The 19,192-nt window shown below is 39.0% G+C and overlaps 1 protein-coding gene across 4 annotated transcripts; it reads right to left on the reverse strand.

The window, feature by feature from the left end:
- Positions 1-543: 543 nt before the first annotated feature.
- On the reverse strand, positions 544-19,126 carry NFYB (nuclear transcription factor Y subunit beta). 4 transcript variants are annotated; one of them, XM_082850115.1, is made up of 8 exons: positions 19,065-19,126; positions 16,412-16,498; positions 9,685-9,778; positions 8,137-8,267; positions 5,865-6,062; positions 4,565-4,646; positions 3,544-3,623; positions 544-2,713 (listed from the first exon to the last, which is right to left on the reverse strand). In XM_082850115.1, the coding sequence occupies exons 3-8, from the start codon at positions 9,776-9,778 to the stop codon at positions 2,681-2,683; spliced, it is 618 nt and encodes a 205-aa protein (XP_082706241.1). In that variant the 5' UTR covers positions 16,412-16,498; positions 19,065-19,126; the 3' UTR covers positions 544-2,680. The 4 variants fall into 4 exon arrangements, with proteins under 4 accessions (XP_082706241.1, XP_082706240.1, XP_082706239.1 ...); XM_082850114.1 differs by lacking the exon at positions 19,065-19,126 and adding an exon at positions 17,955-18,400; XM_082850113.1 differs by lacking the exon at positions 19,065-19,126 and adding an exon at positions 17,941-18,400.
- Positions 19,127-19,192: the final 66 nt, after the last annotated feature.

Raw genomic sequence — 19,192 nt, forward strand, 5'->3', positions numbered from 1 at the left:
TTCCAAAAATCTTGCACTGCAAGATTTCATTCTTGGTAAATGGTAGAAACTTTTTTTTTTTTTTCATTTTTCAGGCCTAATTGATATGCAAGAAGGCATGTTTTTGAAGAAAGGAAAATACTGCATAGATAGTATACTATAAGAGGAAAAGATATACAAATAGCTTAAAACATCATCATACCCAAGCATATGACACTGGGAAGGTAGCATTTAAAAAAATTTTCTCTGGACTAAAGCATCCCCGTTTATAACGAGGTAGTGAGGGGATAGATAGATAGAAGCTAACTTAAGTCCCTTCTTCTATGACTTAATCACTGAAGCCCATTTCTCTCTTAGATACTCATAAAGCAACACATACAAAATTATTTTAAAAACTAACTTTTAGGTTATTGTAGGAGCTTATATACTTAAGTTCCGGGGGGGAGAAAACATGACATTCAGTTACATGCAACATAGCCAGGTAAGAAGGCAGCACTACTTCTCACATGCATAAAAGGGGATTATGGACCTGACACGTGCAAATTGCCAATGTTCTTTCAGAGTATGAAGCCCGTATAATCCAAAATTGACCTAATTTTACATACTCTAAAGTTTTAGTACTAATAGCGAATTATTAAATTTAGAATTTTATTTTGGTATATACTGATATACATTTTAAAGTTGTCTAATTTTTTAATCTTGATTCTTATACATAGCTCAATCTTTAAACTTTAGAGAAAGAACCTGATAACCAAAGATCAAGTGCTTTTATCAGTTATATAATGACATACTGCCTGGATCAAATGGAAGCTATTTCAAAAATACAATTATATATGTATCAAAAGCCTTAAAATTTTGCATATCTGTTAAACCAACAATTCTACTAATAGAATTTATTTGAAGAAAGCAGTCATGGATGTACACAAGATTCAATGAAGTGTCATTTATAACTGTGAAAAGATGTATATAGTCAAAATGTCCAATAGAAGATTAAATAAATTATGTTTCAGCCATACAACAGAATAATAAAGAAATAAAAGTAGAAGACTATGTAATGACCTGGGAAAGATGTTCACAATATATTAAGTGAAAAAAGCATGTTACAAAACAGTATGCAAGTATGAGCCCATTTTTATAAAAATATACATATTTAGCAAAGTAAAAGGACAAATCATATTTACCAAAATATTAACATTGGTTGTTTTTAACATAGTAGGATGATAGTTGGTTTTGTTTAACCACCCTTTTTTGCCCGTTTGAATTTTCTGTAATGAAGATTATTTTTTAAATGGGAAGGTAGTGAGGGAGTTATTAACTTCAGATTATCCCAGTTGTGCCCGCAAAAGCTCCTTCTGGCAAAGTAAATGTTTCTGTCCAGCCTGTATCTAGGAAATTGCTTCTCCCTTATAATGTGAGTGTCCTTCCAAGATGACATTCACTCAAAGTGCCTTTTAGGCAAACTATACAAGGGCAATTGTTGATTTAAAAAAAAAAATAAAGAGACTCAAGTTAGTTATCACCAAAAAGAATAGGTGAGAAAATACAAATCCTCACTCTAAAAAAGGAACAACCCAAGTACAATACTAGTAAATTATACAAAGTTACATTATCTAAATTTAGTTTATTGCAAAGATCAAGACAGCACACTAGAAGCTGGCGGTTTCTCTTTCGCACCATTCACAGCACTAACTCTGTTCTTCACTTCATTCACTCACCCATGCAAAAAAGCTCTGTATACACACAATGATGTCTGATATTTCTTGGTTCCCATAGCATAATAGGAAACTTGACATTTCAATTAAAAAGGTAAAATGAGGACATTTACCATCAGACTATGAAATTCCTCTTCTGGAAGAGGATACTATATAGTATTTGAAGATAAGCCTTTGGAAAAATCATATACAAAATGAAAGGGGCACCATTTCAAGAGCACTAGGACTACATTAAACTTCAATGAATTCCAACACTCATAATAATGTAACTCAAAAACAAATCTAGTCTTAAACAAAAGCTCCAATAAACTAAAACTATCTTAACAGGCACAATGAACAGTGTAAACACTGTTAACGGGCACCAGCTTGAATAGGGCCGACAATATTTGCTTCTGCATTCACACTTAATTTCTCAATTACATTTTTTTAAAAAAATGGTGCTGCTTAAGCTATGAATGTTTTACAAAAAAGTTAATAAATATGGCAAATGCTAAAAATCTAGCTAGGTTATCATGCAAAGTATTATATAACCAAGACAAACTCAAATTTATAAGAAAGGCAACTTGCATTCAAAATGAACTCTACCCTTATTTTTTATTAAAAGGGCAAACATGAATTAACCCAGCTGCTTACTTGAATTATTACAAAAGTAACATGATTCAATATGAAAATAAGAAACTGTCTACAAATCTCTGACAGTAATAAACTGCAATATACAATGCATACAGGAGTCATACAGAGCAACAAACTCTCGTACAAAACAAAAATATTTTAATACCTTTAAAATCCAAATTTTTCTTTAAAATCATTCATGAAAAAGATTCTCAAGTCAGAATTAACACCTCAATTAGTCAAGCATTGGGAAGCTACATTACAACTATTTAATATACAAAGAGACATCTTTTCACCAGTCAGCTCCTTCTAATGTCTCTGTTCCGGAATCATACAGACTCAGTTCTCTACACTCTCCAGTCCATCATTTCTTCGGATCATGAAAACTGAATTTGTTGAACACCAGAAATCTAAGATTTGAAAATTTAAATTGAGCAGAATTAAAGAAAAAATAGTTTCCTGTATATTATAAACATTCAAAGAGTAAAAACAACAGACGATGAAAAATAAGTCTAGTTCCCACCCCAAATCTACATTCTCTCTACCTAAGGAGCTACTTCAATAATTTGTGTATCTTTATAGAAATCTATGCAAATACATTCATTCCCTCAGTATCCATGGGGGATTGGTTCCAAAATGCCCTGTGGATGCCAAAATGCACAGATGCTCAAGTCCTTTTTCTTTTTTCTTTTTTTTTTGCATTACGCAGGCCTCTCACTGTTGTGGCCTCTCCCGTTGCGGAGCACAGGCTCCGGACGCGCAGGCCCAGCGGCCATGGTTCACGGGCCCAGCCGCTCCGCGGCATGTAGGATCTCCCCAGACCGGGGCACGAACCCGTGTCCCCTGCATCGGCAGGCGGACTCTCAACCACTGCGCCACCAGGGAAGCCTGCTCAAGTCCTTTAATCGGCCTTCAGTATCCATGAGTTCTGCATCTGCAAATTCCATCTGCGGATTCAACCAACCACAAACCACAGATCGGAAACATGATCCATGGCTGGTTGAATCCATGGGTGTGGAACCCGTGGATATGAAGGGTGAACTGTATGAACATCTGTGTACATATCTGTAACCATTAGAGAATACTATACACAGTTATATATTTTGAGAAAACAATTTTTAACAACCTTTATCAGATTCTTAATAATAATGTGTTGACGTTAACTACCTGTGATTAAAAAAAATTAATGAATATAATTTTTTTAATTATTTAAAGTATTAATAGAAAGAAGGTACTATACCTGTTGATATGATGTTGTGTAAACCATAACATTTTGTTGCTGACCATCTGCAGTTATTAAGCCAGCTGGTAACTGGTTAGCTAAAAGACAAAAAAAAAAGTTAAAGCAGGAAAAGAACTGCATCTGCTTTCTTGACCTGAACCTTAAGGTTGTGTGATTTTTTTTCCATTTAAAATAGTTCCCTAAAAATGCACATTTTTTTCCTATAGCATTTTCCAGTTTTCTTAAGTGTACTTTCGCTAATTAATTCCCCATGGGCATAAAAGACTGGATGGAGTTTCTGACTCATAAGTAGACCTACACTGTGAGGCCTGGTTGGGAGCAACACTTACATAACTAAGCAACATATATTTTAAATATGAGAAATATATATATACATATAAATTTTATATGAGAAACATAATCACCATAGGACCTTTTATTTCACCAATATGACACTCAATTTTTTTTTTTTTTGGGGGGTACGCGGGCCTCTCACTGTTGTGGCCTCTCCTGTTGCGGAGCACAGGCTCCGGACACGCAGGCTCAGCGGCCATGGCTCACGGGCCCAGCCGCGCCGCAGCATGTGGGATCTTCCCGGACCGGGGCACGAACCCGTGTCCCCTGCATCGGCAGGCGGACTCTCAACCACTGCACCACCAGGGAAGCCCAACACTCAATTTTTAAGAAACCTTCAGTTCAAATTTATTTAAATCACAAGATTTTATATTATAAACAACAATTCTCAATACTCCTCTCATGTGAATCTTAAACCAAAAACTAGGGACTATGGAAATCCATTAGAACTATTGGTGAAAGATTATAATCTCTGCAGAATTAAAATTTATACGCTTATCCCTCACTGGCTTCAAATATAAGGGCATGAACTAGTAAGAACTATTCAAAATAGTGCTATGTCAAAACACTCAGTGCTAATATTCCAAAAGTTCTACTGCAGACATATAGAATTAATCACTGCCAACAATCTACATGACTCGTAAGAACGAATGTAGCTGCATAAATGTATCATAACACTGCTTACTAAATGCCTCCTCTGTAAGCTCTTCACTTAGTCCATCTGTAGCTGTGACTGCTCCACCAATTCCTTTCTCTCCTTTCATAGCCTGAGGAAGGGAAATCAAACAAGTAATCACTATATTCAAAACAACAACAACCTGTTTCCTAAATGAGAATGCTTACTTATTTCCTAAAATTAGGAGCTTCTATTATTAAAAAATACAGAGTATTTATTAATGCTCCTGGTTAATAACATATGGAAAGGTCCTTCAAAATGCTGTTATATATCAGTAGTCATCACAAGACAGTGTTAGTAATGACCTAGAAAATCTAAAATATTTATGAGTAAAAATAAAGTTATTCCACACTACATCAAAAGGAAAAGAGAAGTCTATTTACAGTTGAAGTAGTCTGCAAAAACTGTTAATACCCAGCTTGCAGATCTACTACAAATGATCCAAGTTATCATTTAACTATACTTGCAGCTCTCGGCCAGCACTACAGCAGCCAGTTTGGAGTTTAAAATTCCTAAATCAAAATTACAATTTGGATCAGAGACCTCTAAGTTTCTGTCCACTCTCAGGTTCTAATGATGCTGAAGATTTGGAAAAGTTCTGTAAAGAATTTACACATTCTCTTCCTACTTTAGTCATTCTGTGCAGATATCACTAATTTAATGGGATTCTAACACTAGAGACATTAAGATAGTATTTTGAAAGCAATGTGGATCTGACACCCAAGTTGGAGTGTAGAAATAAATATGCTGATCTCAATTCATTTTCACAAAATTCATACCACATGCAAAGAAAAACCAAATAGGAAATGTAGAAGAATTCAATCAATAATAAGAAAAGGTTATAGTTATAATTCCCTTTTTCTTATCTAAAAGGCCGCAAGCTTTGAGATGCTACCTCTTTTAAATTAGTAACAATAACAGCATGTGCTAACATTATCGAGCACTCTGTATGTGCCAAGCCAAGGGCTGTACATGGATTATTAGTCCTCTCAGTAACTCTGTGAGGTAGGTACTATTAGTATTAGCCTCACTTTACAGACCAGGAAACCAAGGCCTAAAGTACTTAAACAGGCTGCCCAGGGTCACAGAGTTCAGCATCCAGATGGTCTAAATCCAGAGTCCATGCTCTTAATCATTACACAACTATGCTGCCATTAGTAATACAAAGGAAGAAAGAAAGGACTTCCTATTTAAGTTCAGTAATGTAAGTGATAACATACTTCTGAGAAATGATTAATACATTTAAAAAGTTAAAAGTGAATAGTGTATCTTATTTTCTTAAAAACATAATGGGAGACACTTTACTTACCTCTCTGAACTTCTGAAGGTATAATTTCAGAGGTTCTACATAACTGTCGAAGCCTAAGGTAGACATGGCAAAGAGAATATCTTCTCCATTGATTGTCTTCCGTTTCTCTTGATGGCATCTTTCACTTGCTTCAGATGTTATAAAGCTGATGAACTCACTTACACATTCTTGAACACATTCTTTGGCATCTTTTGCAATCTGAAGAGAAAAATCATAGGTAAATCTGCAGGGAATATAACCACCACTTTCCTAAAAACCTGCAAAAATAAAAGGCTATTCAGAAGAATATAAATTTCAGTTTATGACTGTTAACCTTTAATCTTCAAAATGTATGCTGCTAACAGTGACGTAACATATGCTATTAAAATTGCAACCCTCATTGAGTGAGACTGAAAACTTAAATACAAATGAGAGAAGCCTTGACAACTGTTCACAAAAAACAGAATTTAGGTTTAAAAGCAACTACTGGATGACCCTACCACCCCATAAAAATGAAAACTCTTACAAACCAAGTGCCCCAAGAAAATCAGTCCTGTTATGTCTGGAGTGTACTGTGGGCTAGACTTAGGTACCGCTTCTCTGCCCTGGCATTTCCACCAGTGAGGACACCAGAAAGTTTTTAAAAACAAACTGAAAACTAAATTCACTGTAAGGCTTACAAGGGAGTGAAATAATGACATCTGGTGACATTTTTATTAATAAAGATACAAAGTGTCCGGAATACGTTTTGAGTTTATGAAAAAGCCTACCAAAAGAAGCACACACCTGCCATCTCATTATAAAGACAACTCTTCACTTAGTGGTCTAGGGTTTGAAAGTGAAACTCTAATAGATTAAATCATGCAATTCCAAAGCCACTTCTAACAGGAATGACAAAATCCTCTGCTGAAACATACTGTCTTTCACCTCCATGCCTATTTTACATCCTGGTGAAAAGTAACAAGAGTTACTGCATAAATGCAGTCAAACAAGATAATATAACCTGAGCTAGATACATAACTTTAGATGTTCCAGCAGCTATGCTAAAAAAAAAAAAAAAAAAGGTGAAATTAATTTCAATATATTTTGCTTAACCTAGTAAATCTAAAATATTATCATTTAAACACAGAATCCATTTAAAAATTGAGATATTTTAAATACTGTAAATCAACTATACTTCAATTTAAAAAACTTTTAAAATTGAGATCTCTTTATCCTTTCTTTTATACTAAGCCTTCAAAATCTGGGGTATGTTTTACATTTACAGCACATCTCAGTTCATTCGGCCAACATTTCAAGTGCTCAATAACCACATGTGGCTAGTGGCCACAGTACCAGGCAGCGCAGGCCTAGCATAGTAAGCAATTATCAGCAGTTGTGCTTTTTTCCCCTTAAAACATAAGGAGGACCACTCAAATTGGAACTTCTAGGCTTCGTGATATATTTTAATAATGTATTGCTTTGTAAGCTTTATTACTTTCATAAGTATTTTCAAAGCTACAATAAAATGAGAGAAACCTTACTATGCAATACAAAACAATATACAAAGTGTGGACTTTAGTTCAGACCAAGTGATAAGTAGAGTGACAGTGAGTTTTTAAAAGCTGTTATAAGTAACTGTTTATACAGTTATTTCTCCACAAGACAAAACTACTTTAAAAGATCATGCCAGTTGAATTAAATGTATGTTACTATTTTTAATTATAGAGAAAGTTTCCAAACATACAGATTTGGGGGGAAAATCCTTACTACATCCATCAGCCCAACATGGTCCAATTTTGCTGCAACATTACGGAAGTTACAACTTCATATGCCCAAAACCGGATAGTTCTGACAATGCACTTTTTTTTTTTTTTTTTTTTTTTGCGGTACGCGGGCCTCTCACTGTTGTGGCCTCTCCCGTTGCAGAGCACAGGCTCCGGATGCGCAGGCTCAGCGGCCATGGCTCACGGGCCCAGCCGCTCCGCGACATGTGGGATCTTCCCAGACCGGGGCACGAACCCGCATGCAGGTTCGGCAGGCGGACTCCCAACCACTGCGCCACCAGGGAAGCCCACAATGCACCTATTTTTAAAACGATTCTTAATTCTGTTTCATCTGCTTCCAGCAAGTGGGGAGCAGGAGCGCCGCTCAGCAACCAAGTGTGTACAACTGAGATGTGTGTTTTGCTGAAAGGGTGAATGACTGAAATCAACAGCTAACTATATTCATGAAATATGTGTTCATGTAGTTTTACATGCCCTCCTCCCCACCCCTGAAAAACAAAACCCAGTTAAATTCTCCTCAGCATTACCTTTCCTGTTTGAGGTATGGCATTTTTCATTATCCTTGCAACATTTGCAATTGGAAGATATATATCTTGTTCTCTAAAACTTTCTTTTGAACCATTTGTGTCTTCATGATCATTCATGCTGTCCTCAGTATCTAAGTAAAAATAACAGGTTTATAGCTTCTTATAATTTTTCCTTCAAGATAGAGAAGACTACCTCAGACAATCTAAGATAAGAAACATTCTGGTTCATTTTCTAATCGTTTTTAGGGATTAGGACAGCAGTTCTTTTCACAATTTTCTCAGGGCCGTAACTGAGCCTCCTCATTAATTTTAAACCCACTGCCTAGAATACTCTTATCCTCAACTCTGCCTACTAAGTCCTACCTACCCACTCTCCAAAAAGCTCAAATACATCTCCACAGCACCTTCAGAAGTGATCTCTCCTTTCACAAAATATGTCAAACAAGTGCTTCTTTGTGTCTCTTCTCTAACACATTTTATAATCCTTATTTCTCATTCCCCCTCTTAGATTTTTGCTACCTGAGGCCAGGGATCAGCTTTGTGTCCTTCCTAGGACTTGGTACAGCACCTCCAACAGAGGAGGTGCTCATAAATTATCTGTTACATAACTTAGCTATAAAATAGAAGAGACTGTGATCTATGGCTCCATGCATATAACAAGATTAAAAGGGTGTGTGTTTATCCAAAGCCAAGTTTATATAGAATGGAAAAACTGGACTTGAATATTACTAACCCAATTGGATTACCACTAATGTAGTAATAGTTTATGAACAAAGCTATAGCAGTAATCCAATGTTCTTACAGAAAGTAAATTTTTAGATATAACTGAAGCTTTCATAGTACAAATAATATCCTTTTATGATTAAATGCAGTATCTTGTAAGTAAACTTCCCACTCTTTTATTAATATATGTATTAAATAAGAAAGGTACTTAAGTTGATTCAGTTTACATTTTTACATGTTTAAAATGATGTTATCAAAATTAACTTGCTTGAATATCTGTTTTAGGATGGAATAAATAATCACCTACCCCCAACTGCCTTCTACAAAAATATATCTTAGTGTTTTTTAATCTTACACATCAGAATGCCACAAAAGCAAATTATTTGATAGGCCAACATAATACTGCCATTCTACTACAAGTTAAAACTTAATATTGAATAAAAACCAAAACTAAGTCTGTTCATAAGTACCAGAAATATAATAGCTAGCAACCACCCTCTAAAGAACTACTCAGTTTATCAATTGAGTAAGAATTCGCCATATTTAATACTTAAGTAGGAAATCAATAACAAATCATTAAAGAAACTGTACCAGCTTTAAAAAGGCATACTTTTATAGAATTATTTTCTAAAACCCATCATTCTTTTGAAGACTATTTCTAATAAAAATAGCAAAGTATACCTTTTTAGACTATCACTAAACTGTGACACAAGAGTGCTAATTTTCCTGTAAAGACAAAAGTAACATAGAACATCACATCAATAAAATTTCCACTTTCTAATTTGTTCCTACTTGTGAATTTGTTTCTAATTGTGGCTTTCTTACCATCATGAGGCTGTATAACATAATGACTTCCTCCAATATAGTCTGCAGAAATTCCTAGTTGAGAAGCATCTGTGGTGGAACTGTCACCATCCATCTATGAGGAAAAAAAGCTTTCAATAATCTTCAATAAAACTTGTCTAAAAACTACATAATAGATTCAGTGCTCATAAATTGTCATAGGATGAATCAGTTAAATTTTTCATAGCCTTAAGCTTACTAAAAGAAAACATATTTCTTGATTTGGAAAACTTTTGATAATTTGCCAATGATTCAAGATTCCCTATTCACCCTCTATTAAGTGATAAGCCTACGACCAACGGGGAAACAAAACAAGGAAATGAATTTAAAACACACACGTCTTTCTTTTCAATTGCATAATCATCAAATATAGTATAGGCAACCCTGACTTACAACCTAATTTATCTCTGTAATGGCAAGCAAAGCCAAAATCAGCTTAGTAGTTAGCCACCTGGATATATCCAGCCTGTTCAGCTCTCCTGCTAAAGCCAGATATTCCTACACGAACTTTTGTGCTCTCGCTGCAAACTTTCTTTGCTACCTCACAGAAGTTCCACAAGAGACAATATCCTGGTTTAAACTGTTGTTTGGTATAAGAAGCATATGGATTCCTTGCACAATTCTGTACCCATGCAACCTAAAAGTACACCCACATTTTGAACAAGCTCATCACCCCTAATTCTAGTCAAAGGTTAATTTTCTCTTCCCCCACCCTCAGACTTTTGACTCGTTAAGGAAAAAAGAAAAGGAGGGGTCAGGGAGATTGGAGATCTGCATATAAAAATAGGAAAATGATAACCACAGACAAAAATGAGAGTTAAAATGACTTTTGGTTTTTTTTGCTGTACGCAGGCCTCTCACTGCTGTGGCCTCTCCCGTTGCGGAGCACAGGCTCTGGACGCGCAGGCTCAGCGGCCATGGCTCACGGGCCCAGCCGCTCCGCGGCATGTGGGATATTCCCGGACCAGGGCACGAACCTCTGTCCCCTGCATTGGCCGGCGGACTCTCAACCACTGCGCCACCAGGGAAGCCCTAAAATGACTATTTTAAAAGAACCCTGGGAGTTCCCTGGTGGTCTAGTGGTTAGGATTTCACGCTTTCACTGCTGTGGGTTAGGGAACTGAGATTCCCTGAAGCCACACGGCGCAGCCAAAATAAAAATAAAACCCTGCGTAATTTTACTCAGAGGTAAATGATTTCTAAGAGAGAAAATCTGGGCGGGGGTGCGGGGCGGGGATGGACCCATAAGCCCTGAACTGTCTCCATTCCAACATGGCAAATCCTGGAAGTCTTTCTGCTTTGCAAATAATACTATTCAGAACAATAAGGGACTGGCTAATTGTGGCTGGAAAAATTTTGAATGCATTATCTGAATAAAAAGCATAGCAAAAATTAAGTGTAATTTACATATGCTTTCAGGCCAAATCAAGAAGAGACAGTTGATGCTAAATGTTTATCAAGGCCCAGGACCCAGCACAAACTTAGTGTTATTAACCGCAATATCTGAGTCCTTATGTAACACCTCTTCCTTTCCATCTCTGTTGGATTTTTATCTAATACTAAAATACCAGGCTAGTTTCCAAGTCTTCAATAACATGGCATTTCTTTGATGCATCTGTTGACTGTGGTATCTAATTTAACTGTAAATACAGATACATTTCCATAATTTATATAGCTGTTTTAAGGGGGTAGAGAATAGAATTCACTTACTTTAATAATTTGTGAAAGTACAGGGTACCTATTTATGATGCTTCTTAGTGCCTTCTAAGAGAAGGTAAACAGCAGTCAGTGAGCTCTGATTTAGAGTCTTATTGATCCCTGAAAACAAGCATCCCTACCGGTTAAATGTATTTCTATATAAAATGGAAATAATAATTTCACCTTCCCCATCTTAAACAGCTAATATATGTATGAAGCATTTTCCAAATATAAAATGCTATTTTGATCCTAAAATGCTATAAAGATACTAGGAGAGTTGTCTTTAATAGATATGATGATGGATTTATTAGCCATGAAAGAGAGGTCAATTAGGATAGCTGTGAATGGATTGGTTTTTACAATGCCCTAGGGGAGATCAAGGTGCAGGAGACAGGACCAAAGTGGTTAAAAGCCTACAACTAAGAAACAAATACAGTTTGTTTTTTTGGGAAGGGGGGTTGGAGGCAGTTACAGAAATCCTTTGCTAAATCAATGTCCACAGGATAGCCTGAGTCTTTTTAAATTAGCTGATGAGCAAGACCCTGTTGTAATAACCATGATCTGAGAGATTAATTTATAGCTATAATGTAAAAAAAGTGTTAAAAGCAAAAAGTTTAACTCACATTATCTTGTCATGCATTGGAATTAGCAGCAAGATTATCACCTGGATTAAGAACATTAGCCTCTAAACCTCAGTCTTCTAAAAATTACTTCTGAAAGTATTTCATAGAGTTGTTGGAATTAAATAAAGACTAGAAACCTGCTAAGGACAGAGTCTGGCACATAGTGTACTCAGATGTCAGATCTCACCCTCCCTCCTTTGAAGATAAGCCACATGTCATCTGCTTAGCTGTATGCGTCTTTGGTTCTACAAGTTTTAGCTTTTCTGTCATTTCACCACTCCTGTCTTCCTCTCTTCTTTCTACCATTAAAATCCTGCCCCATACTTTAATCCCAGTGTTCACCCATCCTCCTGAAATCTTTCTGATTTACCCTATTCTGTAAGCCAAAAATCAGTGTTCCCATCTTGGAATCCCTAAGGTTCTTAGAATCTTCCATTCAACAAGCTGGCCTCATCTTTGATGCTTACAATATGCTAGCTATCCTCCTATATATATATAAGAAATGAGGGGGGTAACTTGCTAGATACATCCCAAAGGCTTTTTCTAGGTCTAAAACTTCCTATTAAAATTCATAAAATAGATTGTAGATTGTAAGCCAGTGAACAAATATTTACCGAGTAAGCACCCTGTATTTATCAAGTCTGTGCTATGTGCCGACGTCACAGGTCAACAACAAAGACACGGTCTCTGTCCTTATCTTGCAGAGAAGACAAATGTTACGTAAACTGGGGTCGGGGGACGGGGTGGGGAGCACAGCCTATTAGTATTTCCAAGGCACAGGCTCTGGAATCAGATCACCTGGTTTGAATTCCCTGCAACTTACTGGCAAGTGGGACGAGAATAGTACTTACCATGTAAAGACCTACCATAGTACGATAGGAGTACTCAGTAAATGTTATATATAGTTATTAAATAATGACAAGTAATTAACTAATTGCTAGTGCCCAGTGCTAAGGAAAATAAAGATGTTTTGTTATATGCTTCGGGAGTTTATTCCATAAGGAACCTCACTAGTCTAAGAGTCAAGGAAGGCCGTCTTAAGAAAATGACGTTTAAACTGAGACTGAAAAATGAACAGCAATCAAAGAAAGATGGGACGAGAATGTTCCAGGCAAAGGAAACTGAGAAACAGTACTGGTGGGCTGATGAGCTAGTAGAGGCTGGGTCAAGCAGTATCTTGTGGACAAGAGTAAAGCAAAGAAGAGTTTTAGCAGAAGAATGCAAATCAGATTTCTTTTTAAAAACATCACTCTGGCTACAGTCCAGTGTAGAAAGTGAACTGGAGGGGAGTAAGAATGGCGGCAGAAGTCCAGTAAGGACTGTAATGCTGCATTTAGGGCATGAGTTCAGGAAAGATGATGAACATTCCCAGTATCAACAGGACAGCAGCACTGGACAGCAGAAGCAGAGACTACAGAGCTTTTTCGTTGGTAAAATCAACAGACTTGGTGGCTGACTGAATAAGAGCTGGAGGAAGAACCAAGGATAATGCTGGGATTCTTACAGCTGGGGAGACAGATGGCTTTCACCAGAGAATGCAAAAGAAGGGAACAGGAGTGCTAGGAGGATGCAAAGAGCCTAGCTGAAGTTGGTGACCATAAATGTTTAGTGGAATCGATATGTCCAGCTGTGATACTTACAAGCCTGGTAAGAACAGAGACCCTGAAGTGTTGAATTCCATCCAGACAACAAAGAGGAAAGAGCATGTAGAATAATGACGAGAATGGGTAAAATGATCAATCATTAGATCCAAGGGAACTGAGAAATATGGACAAAGAGTAGTTAAATCCCATTAAATTAACTTTATTGACTATTCTAAGTATTTAGTTTAACCGATAATATTGTTCTCTAAAATATTATGCGAAATAAATGGTCAGCTGTCTAAGCTAGTAAATTTTATTCTATAATTTTTTGATGTAGCGGTATCTTAACTATACTAATAATCTGTTGCACAAATGCGATAAGTAGTGCCCTCTTCAATATGTTTAACATTTTTGAGCACTTTCTAAATACCTTATGCAATGTTCATGACTCCATGAAGCAGGTGAGAAAATTGAGGTTATGTGAGGCTAATGACTTGCCAAAGGTGGCAACCTAAATGAGACCGAAGTCCAGAGTCTCAGATGCGAAGTACTTTATAGTATTTGTTCCTGATAGTTTTTCAAATAGTCCTTAAGCCTACGTCTTTAATTTGTCCTCTAAATTCTGAGTCTACTGATTGTATATTAAAAACCTTCAAAGATGCTTCTCAAGCAAGGACAATATTAACTTCCCCATTTTCAAAATGAAATTGCTATGAGAAGTGAAGGTATGGTATAAAAAGCACTTAGCAGGGCTTCCCTGGTGCCGCAGTGGTTGAGAGTCCACCTGCCGATGCAGGGGACACGGGTTCGTGCCCCGGTTCGGGAAGATCCCACATGCCACGGAGCGGCTGGGCCCGTGGGCCATGGCCGCTGAGCCTGCGCGTCCGGAGCCTGTGCTCCGCAACGGGAGAGGCCAGAGCAGTGAGAGGTCCGCGTACCGCAACAACAACAACAAAAAGCACTTAGCAAAGTACATGATACACAGTAAGAACTCAGCAAATGTACCCTAGTATTATTACTGTCCCTTCAAATACAGTTCTCATATTCTTCCCAGGCATAAAAAGTTTTCTCTCTTACATGACCCCTTTCACCTGTTCTGTGGATCAATTCCTTTTTATCTCTTTGAGGATAAGAAATAATATAAAGATTCCTCATCTCTAGTACCAGCTTCTTCATTCTTCCTTAAACATGCTTAGTCTCCCTCATTAAACACACCAAGTACATATAGACACATACAAGCTTAATTCTGCTCCACACTCTGTCTGGCTTATCCTCACCCTGACAGTCCTTACACACCTCTTCAGTCCTATTGAAACTCTGTGACATGTGCTTTTCCATCCCAACATGATACTGAAACTGCTCTCAAAAGTTGCCAAAGATCGTGCCTTCAACCTACTTGACTGTTCTTTGTAGTGCTGGCCACTGCTGACCCCACATTTATGCTTGGAATTCTCTTCTCCCTTGATTTCCAAAGCAATATTCTTTCCTTCCCACATCCTACTTGTTAGTTTTAACCAACAATCGTTTTTTCTTTCTTCCCTTTCTTAATAAACTCATTAAATATCATTTCTATGCTCATAAGTCCTACATCTACAACTATATCATGACTGCCACTCAAGCAAGCCAGGCCTGTAGAATATGTCTGATATCCCACCACTGCAAACTTAAGATACTGGAAAATGAAATTCACCTCCCCCATCCCCTGCAAGGAGGCAATGGATAAGAACTCCTTCTGAACTGCTGCAATTCCATTGTTAATAATGCCATCTCTCTACGTACGCTTCCAGGCTAATTATACCAGTGTCATCTTAGGTTCTTCCACCTCCTCCAAGATCTACCTAATCTGTTTAAATGTTTTCTGGATATGCCCTTCCTTTTCTACTTACACTGGATTACTATCCAACCTACCTGGGTACATGTAGTTTTAAGACCAATCTCACTGAAACATTGCTTCTATAGCTCTTGAACCTATAATGGTTCTAAAAGTCTTCCGCATCAAATCCAAACCATTTCATGGCTTTACATGAGAGGTTCCCCTATTTAACCTAACTAAACTGGTTTCCAACTCTATCTTCAGGGCTAATTTTTTTTAAAAAAAACCTTATTTAGGGACCACCAGGTTCTTTTGTTCTTGTTTTTGTTCTTCTGTTTTAGGAGTGAGGCAATCATGTCTCAAGGAAGTTGTGACATGCCTGATGTTACAGATGTAGTATCAGATTCAAGATTAAGTATCCAGACAGGTCACGTGGCATCTCTTCACTGGATTATCCTGTGAAATCCCCACCTGGACCATGCAGATCTACTGCCCAGCCACTAAACATAAGTCACTCACCCCTACCTTCAGGCTTTTGCTTATGGTGACAGCCTGCACCTATCCAACCCCACTCATCCTTCAAGGCTCAGTTCGAACCCTGCAGGCTCCCTCCATGACATTCCCAACTACCAAGCCCACCACACCTCTCTTTTCACTTGTGCTACCCTTAGAACCACCATTTTCTGTTCCACACATAACTTGCCTCTAAGTATTCAATTTGACTAAAGCCCTACCAGCTAAACAGATAGCCTCTTGAGAGCTGGGACGGCTTTTTACCCTGTAGCCTGGACAACTCTTAAGGACCCAGAGGAAACACTTAATATACGCAAGTCCCTAAAAAGAAGAAAGCAACAGGAATGAGGAGAGGTACTGTCTGGCCTTGAAAGGCATTCATTCTATCAGGAATCTCCAATATAAATCAGTTACAATTTTGTTTCCAGCTAATTACAGTTCAAATCAAATTAACAACCAAAATGATAAAACATACTTACTGTCAAGAAATACTTTGAGAACCGTGTTGTCAGTGGTACTCAAGAACACCTGCCTAAAAAGGTGTCTAATCTCTGCCCAATTCCAACCTAGAAGATAAACATCTATTAGTAGTAAAAAAGTTAGCCTATAGGCTTTCTTCCTAGTAAAATTTAAAAAGGCATATATAATTTTACCTACTATTCTTATTTAATGGAGTGCATGGCTAAAAAGTGGTGCAAAGAGCAAGCACCCAATAAATGTTTGTTAAATTGGAAGATGTATTTTGGAGAACTCACAAAAAAGTTAATGCCATCGGGGGGAGGTATTGCTTTTCCAACATAAGCCTATATTTAGTCATGTTCATCATAAATATTCATCACAACACACCAAATTATGTAATATGCAAGAGACCAAAAATCATGTAACATATCTAAACTATTTAAAATATCGACACCCAGACACGAACACCCCATTTATCAACTTAATTTTTTGGTGATGATTTTCTTATTGTTTTAGAGTGCGATTTAGAGTTCAAAAGGCGAGACAAATTTACCTCAGAGTATAACGCTTTTAAATATCTCAGATTATAGCGGTAAGAAGATACATGTTGCCCAGAGAACAACAACACAATTAAGACCGTTATCATTTTAAGGTACCACCATTTTGGACTCAAATTGCATCTCAATAGAACTTCCTTCTCACCTTAAGGCATAAATAGCTGAATAAACTAGCATCTATTACAATGTTACAATCTCCCTTTCTCATTTGCTTTTCCTTTTCTCGAGTGAAACGATTAAATGGAGAGTGGGGGGACAAAAACATACCCTTTTAGTGTTAATTTTTAAAAGAAGAAAAAAATACCGATACACATTCAAGCATGAAATCTAGTAAATGGCAGAAAAAATTATAACCACTGAATTGAGTTTTAAAAGGCCATTACAAGGGTCCAGGCAGCAAAGACTGGCTGACATTGTCCACTGTGTTATAATCTTAAAAGGAATTTCTAATTTCTTTCCAAATATCGTCCTCTTTCTAGCCCAAAGCTGCCCGGAAAATTCCTTCCTTGTAGCTATAAGTGTTATTTTTTAAAGGGTGTCTCTGGGGGGTAAAAAATCCTCAGAATCCTTAAAATATAGAAGCTGTAGATATTTATGTATTTTTGCTGGGGAAAGGGGTGCCACACCTCACCACACTCACCCAAATAGTTGAGTCGGTATATATTTAGATTCGGTATATCAAAGAAAAACACTATCACCTCATATGGTATATATTTTCTTAAAGGCAGGTTATGATATATATGAAAGCTCAAGGGAATGCATACATCTGTTTAATGTTTAAAGAAATGCAAATTTGTATCCAAGAAAAGCAGTAGACCCTTCCTTCCTCCACCCTCCATTCTTTGGCATCAAAACCAGAGTTTTGCATCAATACAATCCTTAAATTAAAAACTACAGCAGCAGTGTGAGGAAGGAATAATTGCCTTTTAAGGTATTTGGGTTAAACTTTCAATACTTTACAAATAAAATCCCTATTTGTTAATGCCACTTACATTGATCAGTTTACCTCATCACTTTATATTGCTGATTAGTTTCCATAGAAGAAAGCCGAAACCATCCCAGTGATTCGTGGCACGAACCGTGGAGTCCATGCAGGTTAGTGGGATACTATTTTTTTCTAAAGGTCATACGCTACCTAACCTTGCTTAAATCATCTCATTAGAGTACTTCGGTCGAGATTACGACTTGTGGGTCCTCTAATTCTTTGTTCTCGGAGACTACTACTCCTAAAGCCTGACATATCCTCCCCGCCTCCCACCCAAGATTAAAACCTTAGTCCAATCCGTAAGGCTTCCTTCCCACCTTCGGGGCAAGTCCAGGGACCGCAAGCCGCCAGATGGCTGCATTCTTTACGCGCAAACCAGACTGCGGGGAAACCAAATCCATTCCTTCCTCCCGGGGACCTCGCTTCCTCCCCACGAAGGTGCGCGGACTGGCCCCGGCCCCACGGCCCGCCCGGCCGACCTGTCAGTCCCGCCCGCGCGGCGAGGACGCCCCTGGCGCGCATCCCCCCGACTCGCCCGGCCCGGGCCCGCGCCCAACGCCCGCCCGCCGCGCGGCGCTCGGGGTGCCGGGGCAGACAAAGCAGCCCGGCCCCGCCGTGCCTCCGCGGACCGGCGGGCGGAAGAGGGGCGCTCCCCGGGGACCCCCGCACGGCGGCCAGGCCCAGGGGTCAGGATCAGGGCCGGAGGTCCTGGCTGCGTCCCCCCGCCCCCCGGCCGGCTCTCCGCACAAAATGGAGCCGGCTGGGACGCCGCCGAGAGCGGGGCCCGACGGTGCCCCGGCGCCCCCTCCTCGGCCTCGGGCCCGGAGCTCTGCGGCGGCGGCGAGCAGGGGGCGGCCTGGCCCGCGTCCCGCCGCTCCTCGGCCCCGCGCACAAAGAGCCGCGCAGCGGCCCCGCGCTCGCTCCTCGGCCGGGCCCGCAGCGGGACAGGCCTCGCAGGCGCCCGCCCGGCCCCGGCTCCGGCCCGGGCGGGAGGGCGGGCAGGAGGGAGGCGAGTGCCCCCGGCCGCGGCGGCGTTGGCGGCGGGGACGGCGCCGGGAGGAGACGGACATTTCATTCGAGCTAAAGTGGAGTCGGTTTAGGAGCGATCATTGGCCGAAGCGAGACACAAACCTCCAATGCAGCCCTGGTTGGCTCCCGTCTCCAATCGGCTGTTTGGTTGGACAGAAAATGGCTGCGAAGGAACCAGTCCCAGCGCGGAGCTCCGCTTCCAGGACTCGGCCTTCCCTCCCTCCGCCGCG

Source organism: Leucopleurus acutus (assembly GCF_964270905.1).
Source record: "Leucopleurus acutus genome assembly, chromosome: 11".
Lineage (NCBI taxonomy): Eukaryota > Metazoa > Chordata > Mammalia > Artiodactyla > Delphinidae > Leucopleurus > Leucopleurus acutus.

Bases quoted from the DNA above. Each gene is read 5' to 3' on its own strand.
- NFYB (XM_082850115.1), bottom strand. From the start codon at position 9,778: ATGGATGGTGACAGTTCCACCACAGATGCTTCTCAACTAGGAATTTCT. The intron at 4,647-5,864 runs GTAAGTAAAGTG...TCCCTTCCTCAG, and splicing joins ACCTTCAGAAGTTCAGAGAG to GCTATGAAAGGAGAGAAAGG. The intron at 3,624-4,564 runs GTAAGCAGTGTT...TTTGTCTTTTAG, and splicing joins GCTTACAGAGGAGGCATTTA to CTAACCAGTTACCAGCTGGC.